The sequence below is a fragment of the Stenella coeruleoalba genome (assembly GCF_951394435.1).
Source record: "Stenella coeruleoalba genome assembly, chromosome: 15".
In the NCBI taxonomy this organism is placed as follows: domain Eukaryota; kingdom Metazoa; phylum Chordata; class Mammalia; order Artiodactyla; family Delphinidae; genus Stenella; species Stenella coeruleoalba.
The window spans coordinates 1,156,802-1,173,503 of NC_137161.1; the positions used below are offsets into that span (position 1 = coordinate 1,156,802).

The 16,702-nt window shown below is 56.7% G+C and overlaps 1 protein-coding gene across 2 annotated transcripts in view; it reads left to right on the top strand.

Annotated features, from left to right (window-relative positions):
- The window catches only part of DIDO1 (death inducer-obliterator 1), a 51,915-nt gene extending 38,107 nt beyond the window's left edge, over window positions 1-13,808 (top strand). The window contains exons 14-17 of one of the 2 annotated variants that reach the window (XM_079946440.1): window positions 138-291; window positions 1,014-1,103; window positions 1,910-2,105; window positions 9,231-13,808. In XM_079946440.1, the coding sequence (XP_079802566.1) occupies window positions 138-291; window positions 1,014-1,103; window positions 1,910-2,105; window positions 9,231-12,277 (3,487 nt within the window). In that variant the 3' untranslated portion in view covers window positions 12,278-13,808. Of the gene's footprint in view, window positions 1-137; window positions 292-1,013; window positions 1,104-1,909; window positions 2,922-9,230 lie in introns of those variants that run through there. The other variant, XM_079946439.1, reaches the window with a different exon arrangement.
- The last annotated feature ends 2,894 nt before the right edge of the window (window positions 13,809-16,702 follow it).

Sequence of the window (16,702 nt, forward strand, 5' to 3'; positions counted from 1 at the left end):
TAATTTGAAAAAGTAAGCTATCAAAACTTGCAAGAATTCACTTTGCTTTTGTAAACACGTTAAATAAATAAATAACTATTGGGGATTCTTTGGGCAGAGAGGAAGATTCACGTATCTTCTGTGGTTTTGTTTTGCAGCATCTCAGAGTCCCGCTCCCCTCCAGAAGGCGATACCACCCTCTTTTTGTCTCGACTCGGCACCATTTGGAAAGGATTTATTAACATGCAGAGTGTAGCGAAGTTTGTCACTAAGGCGTATCCTGTCTCTGGATGTTTTGATTATCTCAGTGAGGTTAGAACCAGGAGGGAGAGAAGTGTGTGTGTGCGTGTGTGTGTGCGTGCACGCGTTTTCCACGGGCACTCTGGTCCCGCGCTGGAGTCAGGCGTGTGACCACCTTCCTGCTGAGTGTCTGGACACGCGAGCACCTCTGAAGGCAGAATAGGGGTTGCCGGGCCGAGTCAGCAGGTTACGTGGTTTGCACAGTGGCGAAAATTCAAATGAGAAATCAGACCCTCCATCTTTTCTGAAGAAGCTGAAGCTTGTCTTCCTTCTCCCTCTGTTCACTAGAGCTTGTGCAAAACCAACCTGGGTGTGCATGTGCCCACTGCAGGTGTGGCCAGACACGCACGACCTGCCTTGGTGTGGAGGGGCACACGTGACAGGTCTTTCATTTTTCAAAATTAGCAAAACAGCACTAGCATTTCAGACTTAACAAAGAGTGCTCAGTCATTTCTGAGACATACCTGGATCTTTATGCGTTATGTTCCTAAAAGACAACAGTAAAACATATTGCTGACTGTCACCCTATTGAGCAGAAGCTTCTCCTCCTGCCACCCTTGGGTGTGGTCACTCATAATCCCGGATGTTAGTCAGCTAAGCAACATTTGACACCGTTATTGCTGCTTTGTTTGGGATAGTTGCAGTTTTCTTAGTTGTGAATCTCGGGTAGTTTGGGGTCTCTCTGTGACCGCCACGGTTCCACCGGCCATTTAATCAGAGTTCATTTCACTTAGGACCTGCCCGACACAATTCACATCGGCGGAAGGATTGCCCCAAAGACAGTCTGGGATTACGTCGGCAAGCTCCGATCTTCAGTGTCTAAGGTACCTGCCCACAGTCTGACCTCTGCACCCGAGGAGGAAGGGGTTTGTTTACACACGGCTCTTTCTTTGACTCTCGTCTTGCGCGTTAATACCTGAAATGTCTCTAGTTCGTGAGATACTTGCAGGTGAACGTTTAAGTTGATAGCTGGCTAACCTGTGAAGGGGTGTCTGAGTAGCATGACGATGGAAGCTTTGTGAAAGCGCATGTGCAGTTCAGAGCTAGGAATACAGATGCTCTGTCCCTTTCTTGTCTGAGCTGATGGAGTAGAGGTGGGGGGAGGCGGCTGGGCTGGAGTCTGAACCCCTGAAATGCGGACGCAGCTGTGTGTCTGCGTGTGCAGTGCTCTTTGGGGGAGGGGCTCTTGTTTTCACTGGGGTCACAGAAGGGTTACAACCCTGGTCTAGTTCAGCCCTCCCGTTTCGGAGCTGCGGGCAGCTCATCACACGCTTAGTGGTCACTTAGCTCTGTGTCAGACACTGCCCCAGGCTGGCCCTGCACACAGAGTACCCCATCAGTACGAGCGCCCCAGGAGGTGGGCTCTGTGTTGAGGACAGTGGGGCTGAGTAGTTTTAAAGCGGTCCCTCCGAAACCAAGACCAAACCCAGCAGTCTTGAGACTCGGGCCTGTGTCCTCTTCACTAGCTCGTTGTTCGGATGTGTTGGGCAGCAGGGCTGTGACGGTCAGAATCAGAGCTGGTTGCTCCTGTCCTCGCTTCCCTCCTGCTTTTGGGGCTTAGGTGCAAGGTGAAGCGGCTGCCTTTCCGAGAGGCCGCAGGTCAATGCTCCCCGCCCTCTGTTTGTTGCAGGAGCTGTGTCTGATCCGCTTCCACCCCGCGACGGAGGAGGAGGAGGTGGCCTACATCTCTCTGTACTCCTATTTCAGCAGCCGCGGCCGCTTCGGCGTCGTGGCAAACAACAGTAGGCACGTCAAGGACCTCTACCTGATCCCGCTGAGCGCCGCGGACCCTGTGCCCTCCAAACTCCTGCCCTTTGAGGGACCAGGTAGGCCCCAGCCTTCTGCCCACACGTCCCCCCCACGCCCTGCGGAGTCAGTCCCAGCGAGCTGCGTGCCTCACCCAGACCCGGCCTTTGGCAGCGGAACTTGGGAGCAGGGGTGAAGTAGCGTCGAGCTATGGGACTTCCTGGGTAGTGGAGGGTGGCACCGGAGGTCCCCTGAGGAAGGTGTGAATTGTCTTAGAAAAGTCCTGTGAAGAGGGACAAACCTGTCCGGAGCCCGCCCGCCTCGTGTGAGCAGGGTGTTGGCGGCGGGAGCTGGGCAGTGCCGGGAGGGCGGGGCCTGGGCCTGGCCTGCGGGCTTGCCTCCTTGCAGGCGTCAGGCCAAGCCTCTTCGCTACAGGCATTCGTTTTGAGGAGAAACGAGAAATAGCGTTGAGACAGGAACTAGTTCTAGAAATAGTCACTTTGAAATCTGCTGCTCGAATTCGTACCTTTGGCAGACCACTTTCTGTTCACTCATTCCTTAGAAAGTGCTGCTTCTAAAGAATTACTTACAGGCTGACCAGAAAGAAAGTTCAGGCTTGCCAAGGGAGCTAAGGGCGATTCCAAGGGGGACGTGGTCTCTGGGGACCCAACTCCTCTTAACCCTGAGAAGTTGACGGGACTTAAGTCTCGCAGAAAGGTGCCTGAATGGGAGTGTCTCCTTGGCCGTGGCGCCCCCCAAAACGGCTAAGCCTAGAAGATGCTGAGCGTAACCGCGGTCAGCGCTCTTGAAGCACTTGCTTCTACAGGCGGTGGCCACGCCCGCGCCCTCTGCCTCCGTGTCCATGGCCAGCGCCCCGGCGGCTCTGCGGCTGGGCCCAGCTTCCTGGTCGGTCCCCGTGACCGCAGGGCTCGTGTTCCCTGACATAACACACGGAACTGTCTCAGTGCCAAACACGTTAGAAGCCAAGCTCTCCGGGGGGCTGTCCCACTCCTCGTGCTAAAGCGGTGCTGCCTGATGGGCAGCAGGGAGGGCCGTGGCCGAGGTTCTTGGCGGGCAGCTCCTGGGGCGCTGGCCGGCTCCCTGGACGCCGTGTTCCTGACACAGCGGTGACGGTGGTGAAGCCGACTTCCCGATACCATGAGGAGCCTCCGGTCAGTCACAAGGGTGGAAGCCTAAGCGGGGCCTAGTGTGAGCGTAGATCCCGTGACATGCACACTCTGCGCGTCTGTAGCAGCGGGACCTGGGAGGTGACAAAGCCCTGTTTCACCCGCGTTGGAGCCCCCCTCACGGCTCCACCTGCAGAGCCTGCGGTGGGGTCTTGCCTGACTCCGTCCCGGTGCACCTTGTCACACGAGCAGGGGGCTGCCAGGTTCGGGGCCACAGACAGACCCTGAGTGGAGCAGAGGTGGTTGAGGTCAGGCGTGGTGAGGAGGCAGGGGCGCAGGGGCCACCGAGGGGACCCCTAGTTGGAGCCGCGGTGGGAGCTGGTGCAGTGCTGGGTTGGGGCCTGGCTGGCAGAGGGAGGGGGCCGCGCTGGGTGTTCCGGGGTGACACGGGGACAAGGAAGGCTGGGCAGGGCGCTCACCTCATCTGCTAAGTGACCACACTTGATGACCAGCGGAGTGGACATCACTCCTCCACCTGCATTCCCAAGGCTGTCACTTCCTGAAGGGGATGCTCAAAGGCCTGCGGGTTTTCATCCACAATAGAGAACGAAGGTTTCATTAAAATCAAGTAGGAAGAGGGGCTTTCGAAATGTGATTGTATGGGAAATTTTACCATAAACTTTTAAAGACTTTTAATCGAAGAGCTTCTAAATCTCAGCTCGCTCAATTTAGTATATGTATTTTTAATTCTCCTGCTACCTTTGTTTGACGTTAACATCCGTGTGTGTTCTGTACACCTGCACATCAGCCAGACTCCCTTGGCCCCAGAGGCCACGTTACCTGCCTGAGCTGCTTCGCACGTTTGTAGCGTGACTTGGCACTCCCTGGGTACAGACGTCCGTGTGTCCCAGGCTCGCGGTGTGTGCGTCATGTGCGTGTTGTGTGTGTGCATGAGTGTTGGAAGGTGGGCCGGGGGTGTTCCTCCCGTCTCTGCACAGCATCCTTTGACGGCACAGGTCCAGTCTGAGGGGCTGCCGTGTCCGTCGATGGAGCAGCCAGTGGGCTTGAGCACATGCTGCCTGGCAGCGCTGGCCCCGCACCCTGAGGGGAGCACCCTTGACCCCCCATGTCAGCCCCTCAGCAGGGAGCGCCCGCACTGCCCAGGGTTGTTGCTGCCTGAGCTCGCAGGGCCAGTAAGCGTGGAGTCAGGGTCCGACCCGGCCGCATCTCCATCCCAAGGCCTCGGTGGGGCACAGGCCTCCCACTTCGGGCAGCCCGCCAGCGGGCGGGCCTCTGGGAGGAGGAGGGCAGGTCTGTGGGGGTGGAGAGTGCCGACTCGGCACGTCCGTCTCTGGACTTGGGAGCCCCGTAGGTTTTGACAGTATGGCTCACTGGAGAAGCAGGCGAGGACACGAGGTGTTGAATCCATGTGCGGTGCCGGGGAGGCCTGCGCGGCCTGCTTGTGGTCAGCGTCCTCTCTGCCCCACGCTTGGATGGTGGACACGGGGTGGTCTCCACGCAGAACCCACAGCCCAGTCCCTGCATGGCAACAGAGCCCATCCGAGCCCAGTCTGCCTCCAGGGCCTTTTGTCCTCCCGGGCTCCCTCGACTTGTCCCAGAGGCGCCAGGCCGTCGCCACGTCACACAGCCTGGAGGACGGCTGGGAGGCCCGCGTCTCTCTGAGCCAGCGGACAGTCCTTCCACTGTGGACACGGCTCAGCTCAGTCCCACACACGCTGACGGGGCTCCACCCCTGGGGACTCGGGTCTCAGCTGGTCCGCGCGTCTAGGGGCTTTATTCACAGAAGGAAGACCAGTCAGATGGGATGCTGGGCCTAGGCCAGGGCGCCCGGCCCTCCCGAGGGGGTGGGGGGCGCCTGTCGAGGGCCCTCAGGCATCTAAGGTGTAGACCACCCTGAGCAGAGGACAGGGACCTGCCTTCCGAGGCATTGCAGGGCGAGGGCCATTCTCTTAGCAGGCTGGCTCCATCCGTGGTGTCTGCCTTCTGTCCTCACGCTTAACTGCTTCCTAAATGAGCAGACCGTTTCCGTGACTTGCAATATTGTCAGGTAAGCACGTCTTCAGTTTCTGCGTGCATAGCTGTGTACAGATGCTGTAATCAACGGCAAAACGTGCTGAATGGAAAGTGCTTTTCTCTCCTTTGAAATCAATAAAAATATTTCATGGAAACTGGTCATTGTTTGTCTGAATTTGAACCATTTGGTAGCTCTTGGTGCCCATCCAGGTGCACTGTGACGGAGGACTGTCTCCACCTTGCTTTGCCTCAGCCGACGCCAGTGTGCTTCTGGCTGTGCAGGTGGCGGTGCTGTGCTGGGGGCGCCTGGACACGGGCGGGCGGACGGATGGACGACGCTCTCCTCACTGGGACGCGGAGCCCTGGCTTTGCACAGGTCTTAGGGACCCAAGAGTGGGAGCGGGCGAAGTCTGCATGGGAGCCGAGTGTGGCGGGCGGGCAGCTGCTTCTCCTCGTATTTGCTGCGTCTCTGCCCAAGTCCTCTTCGAGGACGGTTGCGGCTAACTCCAGCACAGTTTCTGTTCCCGCAGGTGTGGACGTTTTGTCTTGTCGGACTCAGACCACAAGAAGGTGTTCACTTTAAACACTGAATAGTGGAGCATTCCAGGTAGATTTAGGGGTAAACGCCTCATTTGATAGTTGGACAGCTTTCATCTGGTTTATTAAAACTAAACCTTGTCCCCCCGCTGCGCCACATCCAAGGTGCATGGGCGCTGCTTCCCCCGCGGCCCTGTTGCTGACACACCTGGACACAGATCCTGGTTTGGGTCTTGGCTCAGGAAATCCACACACACCTTTTCAGCTGTCCCTCGTCCCTGGGTTTGTCCACTTCTTTCCCTGTACGGGTGGTCTGGGGCTGACCCTTTCACCGTGAAGACTCGGGGACCTACATGCAGCTAAGAAGGCTTGTTTCATCCACACCGGACATTGTGGACACGTTTCTCCCGCAATTTGGAGGGGGTCGGGCAGGGGTGCCGACACCCCGGTGCTCAGTCTGATCAGTACCCCGTGTCTGGAAATGATAGTTCAGTGGCCTCCCACCTAGTTCTCATCTACTTGATGAGTCATAAGCCTCACCACTACCCTCAAAGGGAGGTCGGTAAGTAAGCGCCCCTCTTGTGACCATGGGACAGAGGCCCTGTGCGGAGCCGGGGAGGCGCCCCGGGCCCCAGCGGGAGCCCTGTCTCTGCACGCAGCCAGCGGGGCGCCCTCTCCTCTCCAGGGCTCACACTCAACAGTGGGCGCGCCCACAGGGGCCCCAGGCAGAAAATGGGGCCTTCAGGCGAAGGCTGCCCCTGCCCCGCCCCAGTGGTAGTAGCCCTTTGTGTCCAGCGTGCCCTTGCCAGGCGCCTGTTGTGAGGGTGCGGAGCGGGGTGGAGCCAGACGTGCCCTCACCTCCCTGACGGTCACTGCCGAGGCCCCGGTAGCACAGTGAATCATACTCTTCCACGAGTAAGTCATCTCCACGGTGCTGGTTACATTTCAAGTCTCATGCAGCCATAACGTGCACAGGTGAAGCAGATGAGATTTGACTGCTTCAGAAACAGCCCAATTTAAGTGTAAAGTCCTGGGGAAGATCAGTGGGGAAATTCAAAACTAACACTCCTCCAGCTCGAGCTTTGGTAGATCGCTTACGGGTGTGTGTAGACGAGTAGTTGAGCTGAAAGCATTTAACAATACTAGCTGCTTAGTTAGGTGCTGGTCTCCAGGGAGTTAGCTGTTTTCGAAACAAATGTAAATGTTAAGTAATTTAATTATAACCTCACCTGTGGCGCCTGTGCCCACAAAGGGTAGAGTCTAGAGAATTTTGCCACGTCTGGGATATATCAGTTTTGTTAGGAAGCATATAAAGCTGCTGCAAGTTGTAGGGCTGGCGCACCTCCCGAGGACAGGACCCCATCTCCCTGGATTTAACGCAGTGACTTAGCCTCCACACACAGCGTCTTTGACCTGAAACGCGATTCATGCCGCAGGCCCTGGTGTTGGCACCTTAGAAGTTTAGCTCTTCAGAGGTAGCATAGCCCATCCGCACTGAGGACAGAGGACAGTCGTGGGCCCTGGGCTGCTGAGAGGACGCCCCTGGCCGGGGCTCCCCAGCCCTCCCCACCCCCGCCCGCGTGGCCGAGCACATTCCTCCTCTGCTGCTGCTCACAGAGCTGGCCAAGGCTCCAGCTTGTGGCTCGGCTGGGGACCTGCTCTGCCAGCTCTGGGGCCGTGTCAGTGACAGTCGGTCCAGAAAGGGCCACGAGAGCCAGTTGAGCTATTGACTGTGCCCCAAACTGGATATTAGTGAGCTGTAAATTATTCAGTAAGTGGCTGTTATAGTGAGTGAGAGATTTACTATTTTAAGTTAAAATAATTCATTTTGATTAGAAAGCAAACTTGATAGAGTATCTTTCACATCTGAGCAGAACCATCTGGATGCCATGCTCAGTGCAGTGGGCCTGGCCTTCCTGTCTCCACGCCCTCCTTTGCCCAGCTCCTCCTTCCCCTGAGTCACCAGTGTCATCAGAAGGGCAGGCAGAGGACATTCTGGAAGAAGCCGTTCCTCTTATCATGAGTGGGTGTCTTCATGGGCACCTCAGCCCTTGAATGTCAGCCTGTGAAACGAGGCGCTGAGCACAGTGGGGAGGGGGGCCGGCGGTACCTCGCCGATCCATGTGGATGCTGGGCCAGCCCAGCTCACTCTGGCATGCCGGGTCTTCCTCCTCGGGGGCGGGGTGGGACATCCGCCACCCTCGTGCTCGGCATGTCAACCCACCTCTGTTGGAATTTAGGAAGGGTGACAGGCGCTCAGAACTACACAGTGGGTGTCCAGAGACAACTATTTGATCTGTGATCAACTTAAAATCACAGAAAGAGTAGGAAAAACAGCGCTGATTTTCTTTTTTAGTGATTAAACAAAAAATATATAGCATGAATATCTTTTACACAATAGTGATTTATGTGTAAATTGAGTTTATACAATTTGATTAATTTTAAATATGCTGTTGAAACAAAATTTTGGTCCCATGTTTATCATTTCTCCCTAACTTACCGATCTGTGACTCGGGCTTTTCTGTTCCCCTGTTGGTGTTCCGGGTTTGTTATTAGTGTGAGGGTAGAGGAGCCGTACAGAGACAGTAGCATCCCTGGGACAGTGCACCACGATCCACAATGTTTGGATGAAGACTTTTTAAAGAAATAATTATTTTTTAAGAACTGTGCAATGTTCTGAAATTCCCAGCGTGTTCTCCACGTGGTCTGTCCTTTGTTGCCCCTGTCCGAACACCGTTGGGCTTTAAGCCGCACGTCTTGTGTTGACAGAGACCTGAGCGTTCGGTAGCTTTTGATAAGCTACTGGTCGTTGAACGTCTTTCTAAACCTGCAAGAACATTTGTTTTAGGCATTTTGGTCAGCGTCACTTTTCCCGTCAGTTGTAAATTTTGACACCAGTGACCGATGAACTTATCGAATGGTGTGTGCTATATCGATCAGTATAATTTTGTTGATCATTATAATTGAGTTGTAGAATTGGTCCTTAATTGAACCTTTAATTTTAGTATGAATAGCTTAATTTACTTATTGCAGCTCATAAGTTAAAGTCGAAAGGGGGTGCTGCCTTCCTGATTTGTAGCAAGAGTCAAATAAAGGAACACAGCTAAGAGTTCGTTTAGAAAACATCCTGGTACATACAGGCTTCATTCCCAGTAGGTGAACGTCCTGGAGTGTGTGCGTGCTGGCCTTCCCCACCTCCCCCAGCACACCTCTACCCTAGCGTTGCGTATAATTGAAAATCTGTAATAATTTTAGCACTGGGCGAATGAGCGTGTGCATTGGGCCCTTGGTTTTGTGGTTTGTGGGCCCGTCAGGCCGGGCAGGTGCGCGGTGCAGTTTGCATCTTTTGCAGCTGGTCTTCAAACACTTGGTTCTGTTTTGCCACAGAATTTCCTCCTCCTCCCTCTGGAAACCATCCCCCCACTGCCCTTCACACCTAGAGTTTACCCCTGAAGGACAAAAGCTACAATTCGATTCTAAAATTTGCACAACTGTTTTGTTTTCTAGGTCTTGAGTCACCGCGTCCAAACATAATCCTGGGGTTAGTAATCTGTCAAAAAATAAAGCGTCCTTCAAATGCCGGCGAATTAGACAAGACAGAGGAGAAGCGGCCCCGTACTCAGACTCAAGAAGAAGTGGATCCCGTCCACCCCAGAGTGCCAGCAGCCCCGCTCCCTGAGAAGAAGCCGCCCAAGTACCCGCTGTGCCCAGGGGACGCGGCTGTCAGCACCACACCCCCGGGGTCTCCCCCACCCCCACCCCCTCCTCCAGAAGCACCAGGCGCGCCGGCCTCGTCTTCCGTGTTACAGATACTGTCGTCGCTCAAACCAGGAGCCACGAACACTGTCACAGCATCACCCGCATCAGTGACGGTGGCCGCTTCCTCTGTCACTTCCTCTTCTTCAAAAACAGCTTCGCCCCTAGAACATATCCTGCAGACTCTCTTTGGGAAGAAGAAGGCGTTTGACCCCCCCACCAAAGAGCCTGCCGAGTCGGCCCCAGCCCCCCACCAGGACTCGAGAGCCAAAGCCGGCGGCGGGCTGCCGGCAGCACCTCTGCTGGACCCAATTGTCCAGCAGTTTGGTCAGTTCTCAAAAGACAGAGCTCTGGAGGAGGAGGAAGACGACAGGCCGTATGACCCCGAGGAAGAGTACGGGCCTGAGAGAGCCTTCGACACTCAGCTTGGAGACCGCGGGCGACGCCAGGACGCGGAGAAGGCTGCGGAGGCAGCTGAGCGGGAGGAGGTGGCCTATGACCCGGAGGACGAGACGATCCTCGAAGAAGCCAAAGTGACCGTCGACGACCTGCCCACCAGAATGTGTGCGGACGCGCACGGCGGGCCGGGCCTGCCGGCGCCCTCCTTGGCCGAACAGCAGCAGATGATAGAGGAGCTCACCAAGCAGATCGAGGAGCAGCAGAGGCAGGTGGAGGAGCAGGAGGAGGCGCTCAGGCAGCAGAGGGCGGCCGTCGGGGCCTCCATGGCCCACTTCTCCGTGTCGGACGCGCTCATGTCGCCACCGCCCAAGGCTGCGCTCCTGCCGCCAGAGCCACAGGCTGCGGCCAAGCCGGCCGCGCCCCCCGCTGGCAGCCAGGCTCCGGGCCCGAGCGCCGAGGCGCGGCTGAGCCGGGACCCCCGGCAGGCCCGGCGGTTGGCCGCGGAGAGCAACGAGAGCGAGGCCGCCCCGAGGCCCCCGCTGGCCAGAGAAGCGCCCGGAGGGGCCGCTGCCGGCCCGGGGCCACTCCCAGCCCAGGAGGAGCCAGAGTCAGCCCCTCCACCGTGGGCTCCGGGCGAAGAGGCCCCACTGCCGGCCAAGCAGGACGGCCCTCTGCGGGAGCCCATGGAAAGCCCGGGGCCTGAGGGCGCGACCGGCGGGGACGGCGCGGCCAGGCCTGCCCGGAAGGTGCTGCTGCCCACGCCGCCGGGTGCCTCCTTCCAGCCCCTCTTCCCTTCGCAGCACGAGGGCCAGACCTTCCACCCTCCCGGAGGAAGGGATCCTTTCTCGGGTCCAGGGTACTCTCAGGAAAAACCTCTGGGCTCTTGCCAGTACGACGATCAGAGAAATGCTCAGTTTCCCGAAAAAAGTGACTCTCTGGCAGCTGAAACCGAAGGAGACAGAGAGCCACAGCCCAGGCCAGGTGAGGGGGCCGGCACGTTCCCTGCCGCAGCACAGAAAGGGGGGCCTCCACCCCAGTTCCAAGGCCAGCGGGAGCCTGCACCGCGTGCTTTCGGGATGTCGGGCCTTCACGGCCCCAATTACACAGGCCCACGGGGGCCAGTCCCTCCGTTCTCGGAAGAGAATTCTAATAACGACGGGCCGAGAGGGGGGCCTCCACCAGCCAGATTCGGGCCCCAAAAGGGGCCCATCCCTTCCTTGTTCTCAGGGCCACACGGGCCACCTCCCTATGGGGACGGGAGGGGCCCATCCCCTTCCCACCTGGGCGGGCCCAGGGGAGCAGGGCCGCCTCCGTTTGAAGACCGCAAGGACCCCCACGGGGAGAAGAGGGAGTTCCCGGAGGCCCCTTACGGTGAGGCCTCGGGCCCCCCTGGCCAGTGCGAGGGGCCCGAGCAGGCCCCGTTCCTGGGAAACAGGGGCGCCACGCCTTTCCAGTTCGGGGGCCAGAGGAGGCCTCTGCTGTCGCAGTTTAAAGGACCCCGAGGTGGCCCTCCTCCTTCTCAGTTCGGAGGTCAGAGAGGCCCCCCTGCCGGCCACTTTGTGGGCCCGAGGGGGCCGCACCCTGGGCAGTTTGAAGGCCCCAGGGGCCAAGCTCCTGGATTCGTGCCGGGACCCAGGGGGATGCAGCCTCAGCAGTTCGAAGAGCAGAGGGTCCACTCACCGCCCAGGTTCACCGGCCAGAGGGCACCGGCGCCCTTGCCCTTTGGGGGGCCCCGGGGCGCCGCTCCCTTCCCCGAGAAGAGCGAGTCGGCGCCTCCACGCTTCCACTTCCAGGGCCCGGCCGCCCCCGGACCCAAGCCGGCGCCCCGGCCACTGCTGGAGCTGCCCAGCCACCCGCCTGCGCCACCCGCCGCGCCGGCCCCAGGCCCCGAGGCCGAATTCCGCGAGGGCAGGGGCCACGAGTACAGAGGCCCAGGCTTCGAGGGGCGGCCCCGGGACAAGGCCCCGGAGGAGCCCGAGGCTCCGCCGCCCGACAGCCGCCCGGGCCGGGCCCTTGAGGACCGCCGGCGCGAGCGGGAGCGTGGGAAGCCCTGGGAGCGGGAACGCGGCCGGACCTGGAGTCGCGAGCGGGACTGGGACCGAGGCCGCGAGTGGGACCGACACCGCGACAAGGACGCTGGCCGCGAGTGGGACCGGGGCCGCGAGCGCAACGCGGGCAGGGACAAGGGGCGCGAGTGGGACCGGGCCCGAGAGCGGAGCCGCAACCGCGACCGCGACCGCGACCGTAGACGTGACCGGGAGAGGTCCCGCAGCAGGGACCGTGACCGCGACAAGGCCCGCGAGCGGGAGCGCCGCAGGGACCGTAGTCGGAGCCCGGAGCGACCCCGGGACCCCAAGGCCGAGGCCCCGCGGGCCGCCGCCCCCACCGCCCAGACCTAGGGCCGCCCGTGAAGCCGCGCTCACGTGCTAAGCAGGTGGTCTTGGAAAGAGCTGGGTGCTCATGCACAGGACAGAACCTTCTGGACTTGAGAAATTACTGTAATTTTGTGTATGATGGTTTCTTATAAAATTTCACACCTTTACAATTCTGATGCTTTTTAAATATAAACAAGAAACTAAGAACTCTTTAACATTTCCATTTGAATGTACTGAAATGGGAAAGTACCTACGAAAGCATATTGCTTTTTCAGATTATAAAGTTATCTTTTCTAATAACTTGACTATTGTAAATTTTAAGGGAGTTTAGTGGACCTCAGAGCCATACCTTTCCTGACATCTCATCTGTGATACCTGTTTCCAGAAGCTGACTTCACAGGGTTCGGGGCAGGCGGCCACGTGTTTCTGTGCATGGCTGTGTCAGCTGTCTCTGGAATGTTGAGAAACACCAGACTTAACTACAGGTGCATCTTTCTCTTGTCATGAAGAAATTTGAATTACAAATTCCAACCAGGAAACAAAAACACACTTCTTTGTTTTGCTCAGTGTTTAGGTATCCCCTTACATGTTCCCCCCCACCCCCAAACATGATTAAAAGCAACATCTGAGTAGAAATTGTGGAATTTTAAATAACAATTTATTTTAAAATGTTTAAATTTTACCAGCCTAAAGAATGTGAGAAAGTAAAGCAATTAAGTGTACTTTAAAAGGCGGGGCGGGTGGAGGGAATAGGTTTCTTTGATTTGAATAATCAGGAACGTTTTGTTTGTTGAACTTTACCATCTGAGCGGTTCTCTGTCCCGGGAAAAGTGCACTAGCTCCGCACTGTGATACATACTTGTGACAAAATCTCGACGTTTGTCATTGAAACGGAACAATATTTGTGTAAAGCCTGAGATGAAAATAGTGATATTAGCTTAAGAACTACAAACTAGAAAGCTTTTCACTGTGAGACACAGTATACTGCTTCTTGTCATGTATTTTCCAAGTACTTCTGAAGTGCGAAAGAGAAAAAACTTGCTAATTTATTTGACTGTACAAATAAACTTTGATAATTTTTTTATATTTTCATAAACTTACTTTTGCAAATATAAAATTGGAGGATTTCATTTGTCCTTTGGAGTCTGTTCCATTGCACATCACTACAGATCTTTCACTTTCTAGCACAAACGTTTAAGTTATGAGAACACCGAGAACTTAGCAATTTGGAGTGATTGGTGTTAGAGACCCTGTCAGTAGGTTACGTTAAAGTGGCGACGAGTTCCAACATCTAACGAGATGTGAAGGTTTTTTTACGTGTAAAACAAAAAAAATTTTTCTAATTTAAATACAACAAATGTAAAAAATCAAGTGTGTTTCTTTAGGTTTACTTGATAGAAATTTCTGTAAATTGTATTTTATATTGCAAAGTATTATATCACTGTACATTAAAACATGGAACTTCATAGCTTTGTTACTTGAAGTAGAATAAACATCTACAGAAGGTTTTCTGTCTCGTGTGGCATCGCGTTGGAAAGTCGGGTCTGCAGAGGGATGCCTCAGCTCCCGCTTCTTGGCAGTCGGCGTGGTGTGGGCAGCGGTGCCCTTTGGCCTGAAGACCCCTGCCGGATGCACCCCGTTCCCGGGATGGTTCCAGCACAGGACCCCATGTCGAGCAGGAAGCCCGAGGCCACCAAGGGAAGGACAGAGAAGCGCACGGTCGGGATGACAGAGACGTGGGGCAGGCGGTACCGGCAGGGTCGGCAGGCACCCAAAAGTCCCCAGCCGCTGACTCGGGCCTTAAAGGAGCACCGGGCTGGTCACGAGCGTGTGGTGAGGCGGAGCTGGTGGCCCAGGCACCTTGCCGGGTGGAATAAGTGGCAGGGGCTGTACCAGCAGATGCGGAGCCTTCAGGTCAGGGAAGCGGCCGCGGCTGGGAGGAGAAGACAAAGGTGTCGGCCTTGCCCTTGAACTTCAGGGCCACCAGTGACTGGCCCCATCCTGGTGGCCCTTGTGCCAGCATTTAGCTTCTCAACAAGTTTGTGCACCCATCTCCCGCCATGAGCCGAGACACGCAGAAAACATCCCTTGGGCAGGACAGGCTCTACCCCTGTGGGCTGGAGAGTCAGTAACCTAACGTCTGGTTTCCCGGCTGAGTGCCGCAAAGCGGGGGTCCCGCGAGGGGACGCCGCCATCACTGCCGCCTCAGAAAGGTGTCGGGCCAGGCGAGGCCAGGAGGGTGGCCGCTCGTCTACGGAGAGCCCACAGCGCTAGCCTGACCTTGGGGAAGACCGCCCTACGGCTAGGTCCTGCCAAAGAGGAAATCCCGAATCCTGCAGGATAGACGCGAGCAGGGCTGGGCACGGGGCCCGGCTCCAAAACGTGTGAGTCCCTCTGGCCTGCAGGCTGCTGTCCAAGCAGTTTCCCCAAAACGTCGGGGAAAATACGCGCAAGTTTTGAAATCCTCAGTCCCTCGAGTACAGCTGGGATGTTTGCATCCTCCCCAAGCCCTGCTTTGTCTGCTCCACAGAATACTCCCGTGGCGGCCGCTGCTCCGCCCTTACCCTGCCAACTACCCCTGCTCTCCTCCAGGACCAGACCTGACGGCTCCAACCCGTGACCCCGTTTAGCCAAAGTCACTCACACACAATCAGGTGCGCCGTGCAGCGCTTGGCTCTCCGGAAACCTGGCATGAGGACTCCCTCCCGCTTGAGGCCTCGAGGGCCGCGGTGCCTGGTGGGGCCCCGTATCCCATCCAGTTCCGCAGAGGCAACTGTCAGGGAGGATGAAAGCAGCCTCCAAGGGAGGATCACACCCCAGGGGCCGGACCCTCCCCACCCCCGCACCAGCAGGTCCAGGGCCAGGGAGACAGCAGGGCGAGGCACAGCGACGGGGACCATCTGGCTGTGCCCTTGAAGGGGCCTGAGCAAGGGTTGAGGAGGCAGGTGCCCCAGGGTAGGAGCCCCAGCCTCCAACCCAGGCCCCTCAGGGTGGGGATGGGAGCTCCTGGCTTGGGATGGCTCTGACGCCTGCTTCCCATCAGACATTTAGGAAAGGGGAGGCCCTCCAACACCACCCACACTTTCTACCCAGTGGTCACCACGGGCAGCCATCTGTATCTTTTCCCTTAATCTGTTTTTCCCTCTATTTTTTTTTACAAAATTGGGATTCTATACATTCTTGTATCTTTTCTTCACTTCTTATAACCTGGGCAATTCCCAAAGGTATCAAGTATTCATCAAAAGCGTCATTTAGGACTTCCCTGGTGGCTCAGTGGTTAAGAATCCGCCTGCCGGGCTTCCCTGGTGGCGCAGTGGTTGAGAGTCCGCCAGCCGATGCAGGGGACACGGGTTCGTGCCCCAGTCCGGGAAGATCCCACATGCTGCGGAGCAACGAAGCCCGCGAGCCACAACTACTGAAGCCCGTGCGCCTAGGGCCCGTGCTCCGCAACAAGAGGAGCCACCGCAATGAGAAGTCCGCGCGCCGCAACGCAGAGCAGCCCCCGCTCGCCGCAACTAGAGAAAGCTCGCGCGCAGCAACGAAGACCCAGCGCAGCCAAAAATTAAAAAATATAAATATATTTATTAAAAAAGAAAGCATCATTTACATTTTTCACGTTGTTCAAAATTTTCTAACTTCTACTTTCCAGAGAATGTGGGCTCCCTGGAGATTTGTGGGGTCCTGTGTGTTCCCAGAATGTGGGAAATGAAAGCGGTGTACCAAGAAAATCAAGATCTCCCAAATGCTGCCGTCTGGAGACAAGTGTTCTTAATGGTGTTTCTGGCCCAATTTTCCTGTACCCATGTTGCTGGTGTTCAGGTGGGGGGTCACCAAGGAAGCACAGAGACTTTTTCCATCGTTGAGCTTCACACGAGGGTGGGGCAGGCAGCCCTGGTGGCTTGCAATGTCACTGAGGGTCCCCCGTGCTCTGCATCCTCAGCTCATGACTCTTGTCCTCATGTTTGCAAGAAGCCTGCCCCTGCAGCCGTCATGTCATCACCTCACTGTTACAGGAGGGAACCAGCAGGAGCAACAGAGCCTCTGTTCCCCTTTCAAATGTCTGGTTTGACCTCATTGGCCAGGTTGGCACCCGGCCACCTCTGGCTGCAAGGCAGCAAATCAGGGTATCAGGGTCTGCCAGAGAAAAAGAAGAGGAATTCAGCCACTGTGGACACCACCCCAGGGTGTCCCTTTATGTAAAGGGTCAGAAAACTGACTGTAGCAAGTGCTGGCGAGGATGCGGGGTGGCGGGGAGGGAAGGTGGCACCGCCCTGGAGAAGAGCTCTGGGTTTCCAATCAGTGACTTTTCATTAAATTCCACACAAGCCGGCCACCCCCCGCTAGACATTCACCCCAAAGCACGCGTCATCAGTGAGGGCAATGTCACCCCAAGGGGATGAGAACCCAAGTACTTATAGTGATTTATTCACAGTTGCCTAAGCCAGGAAA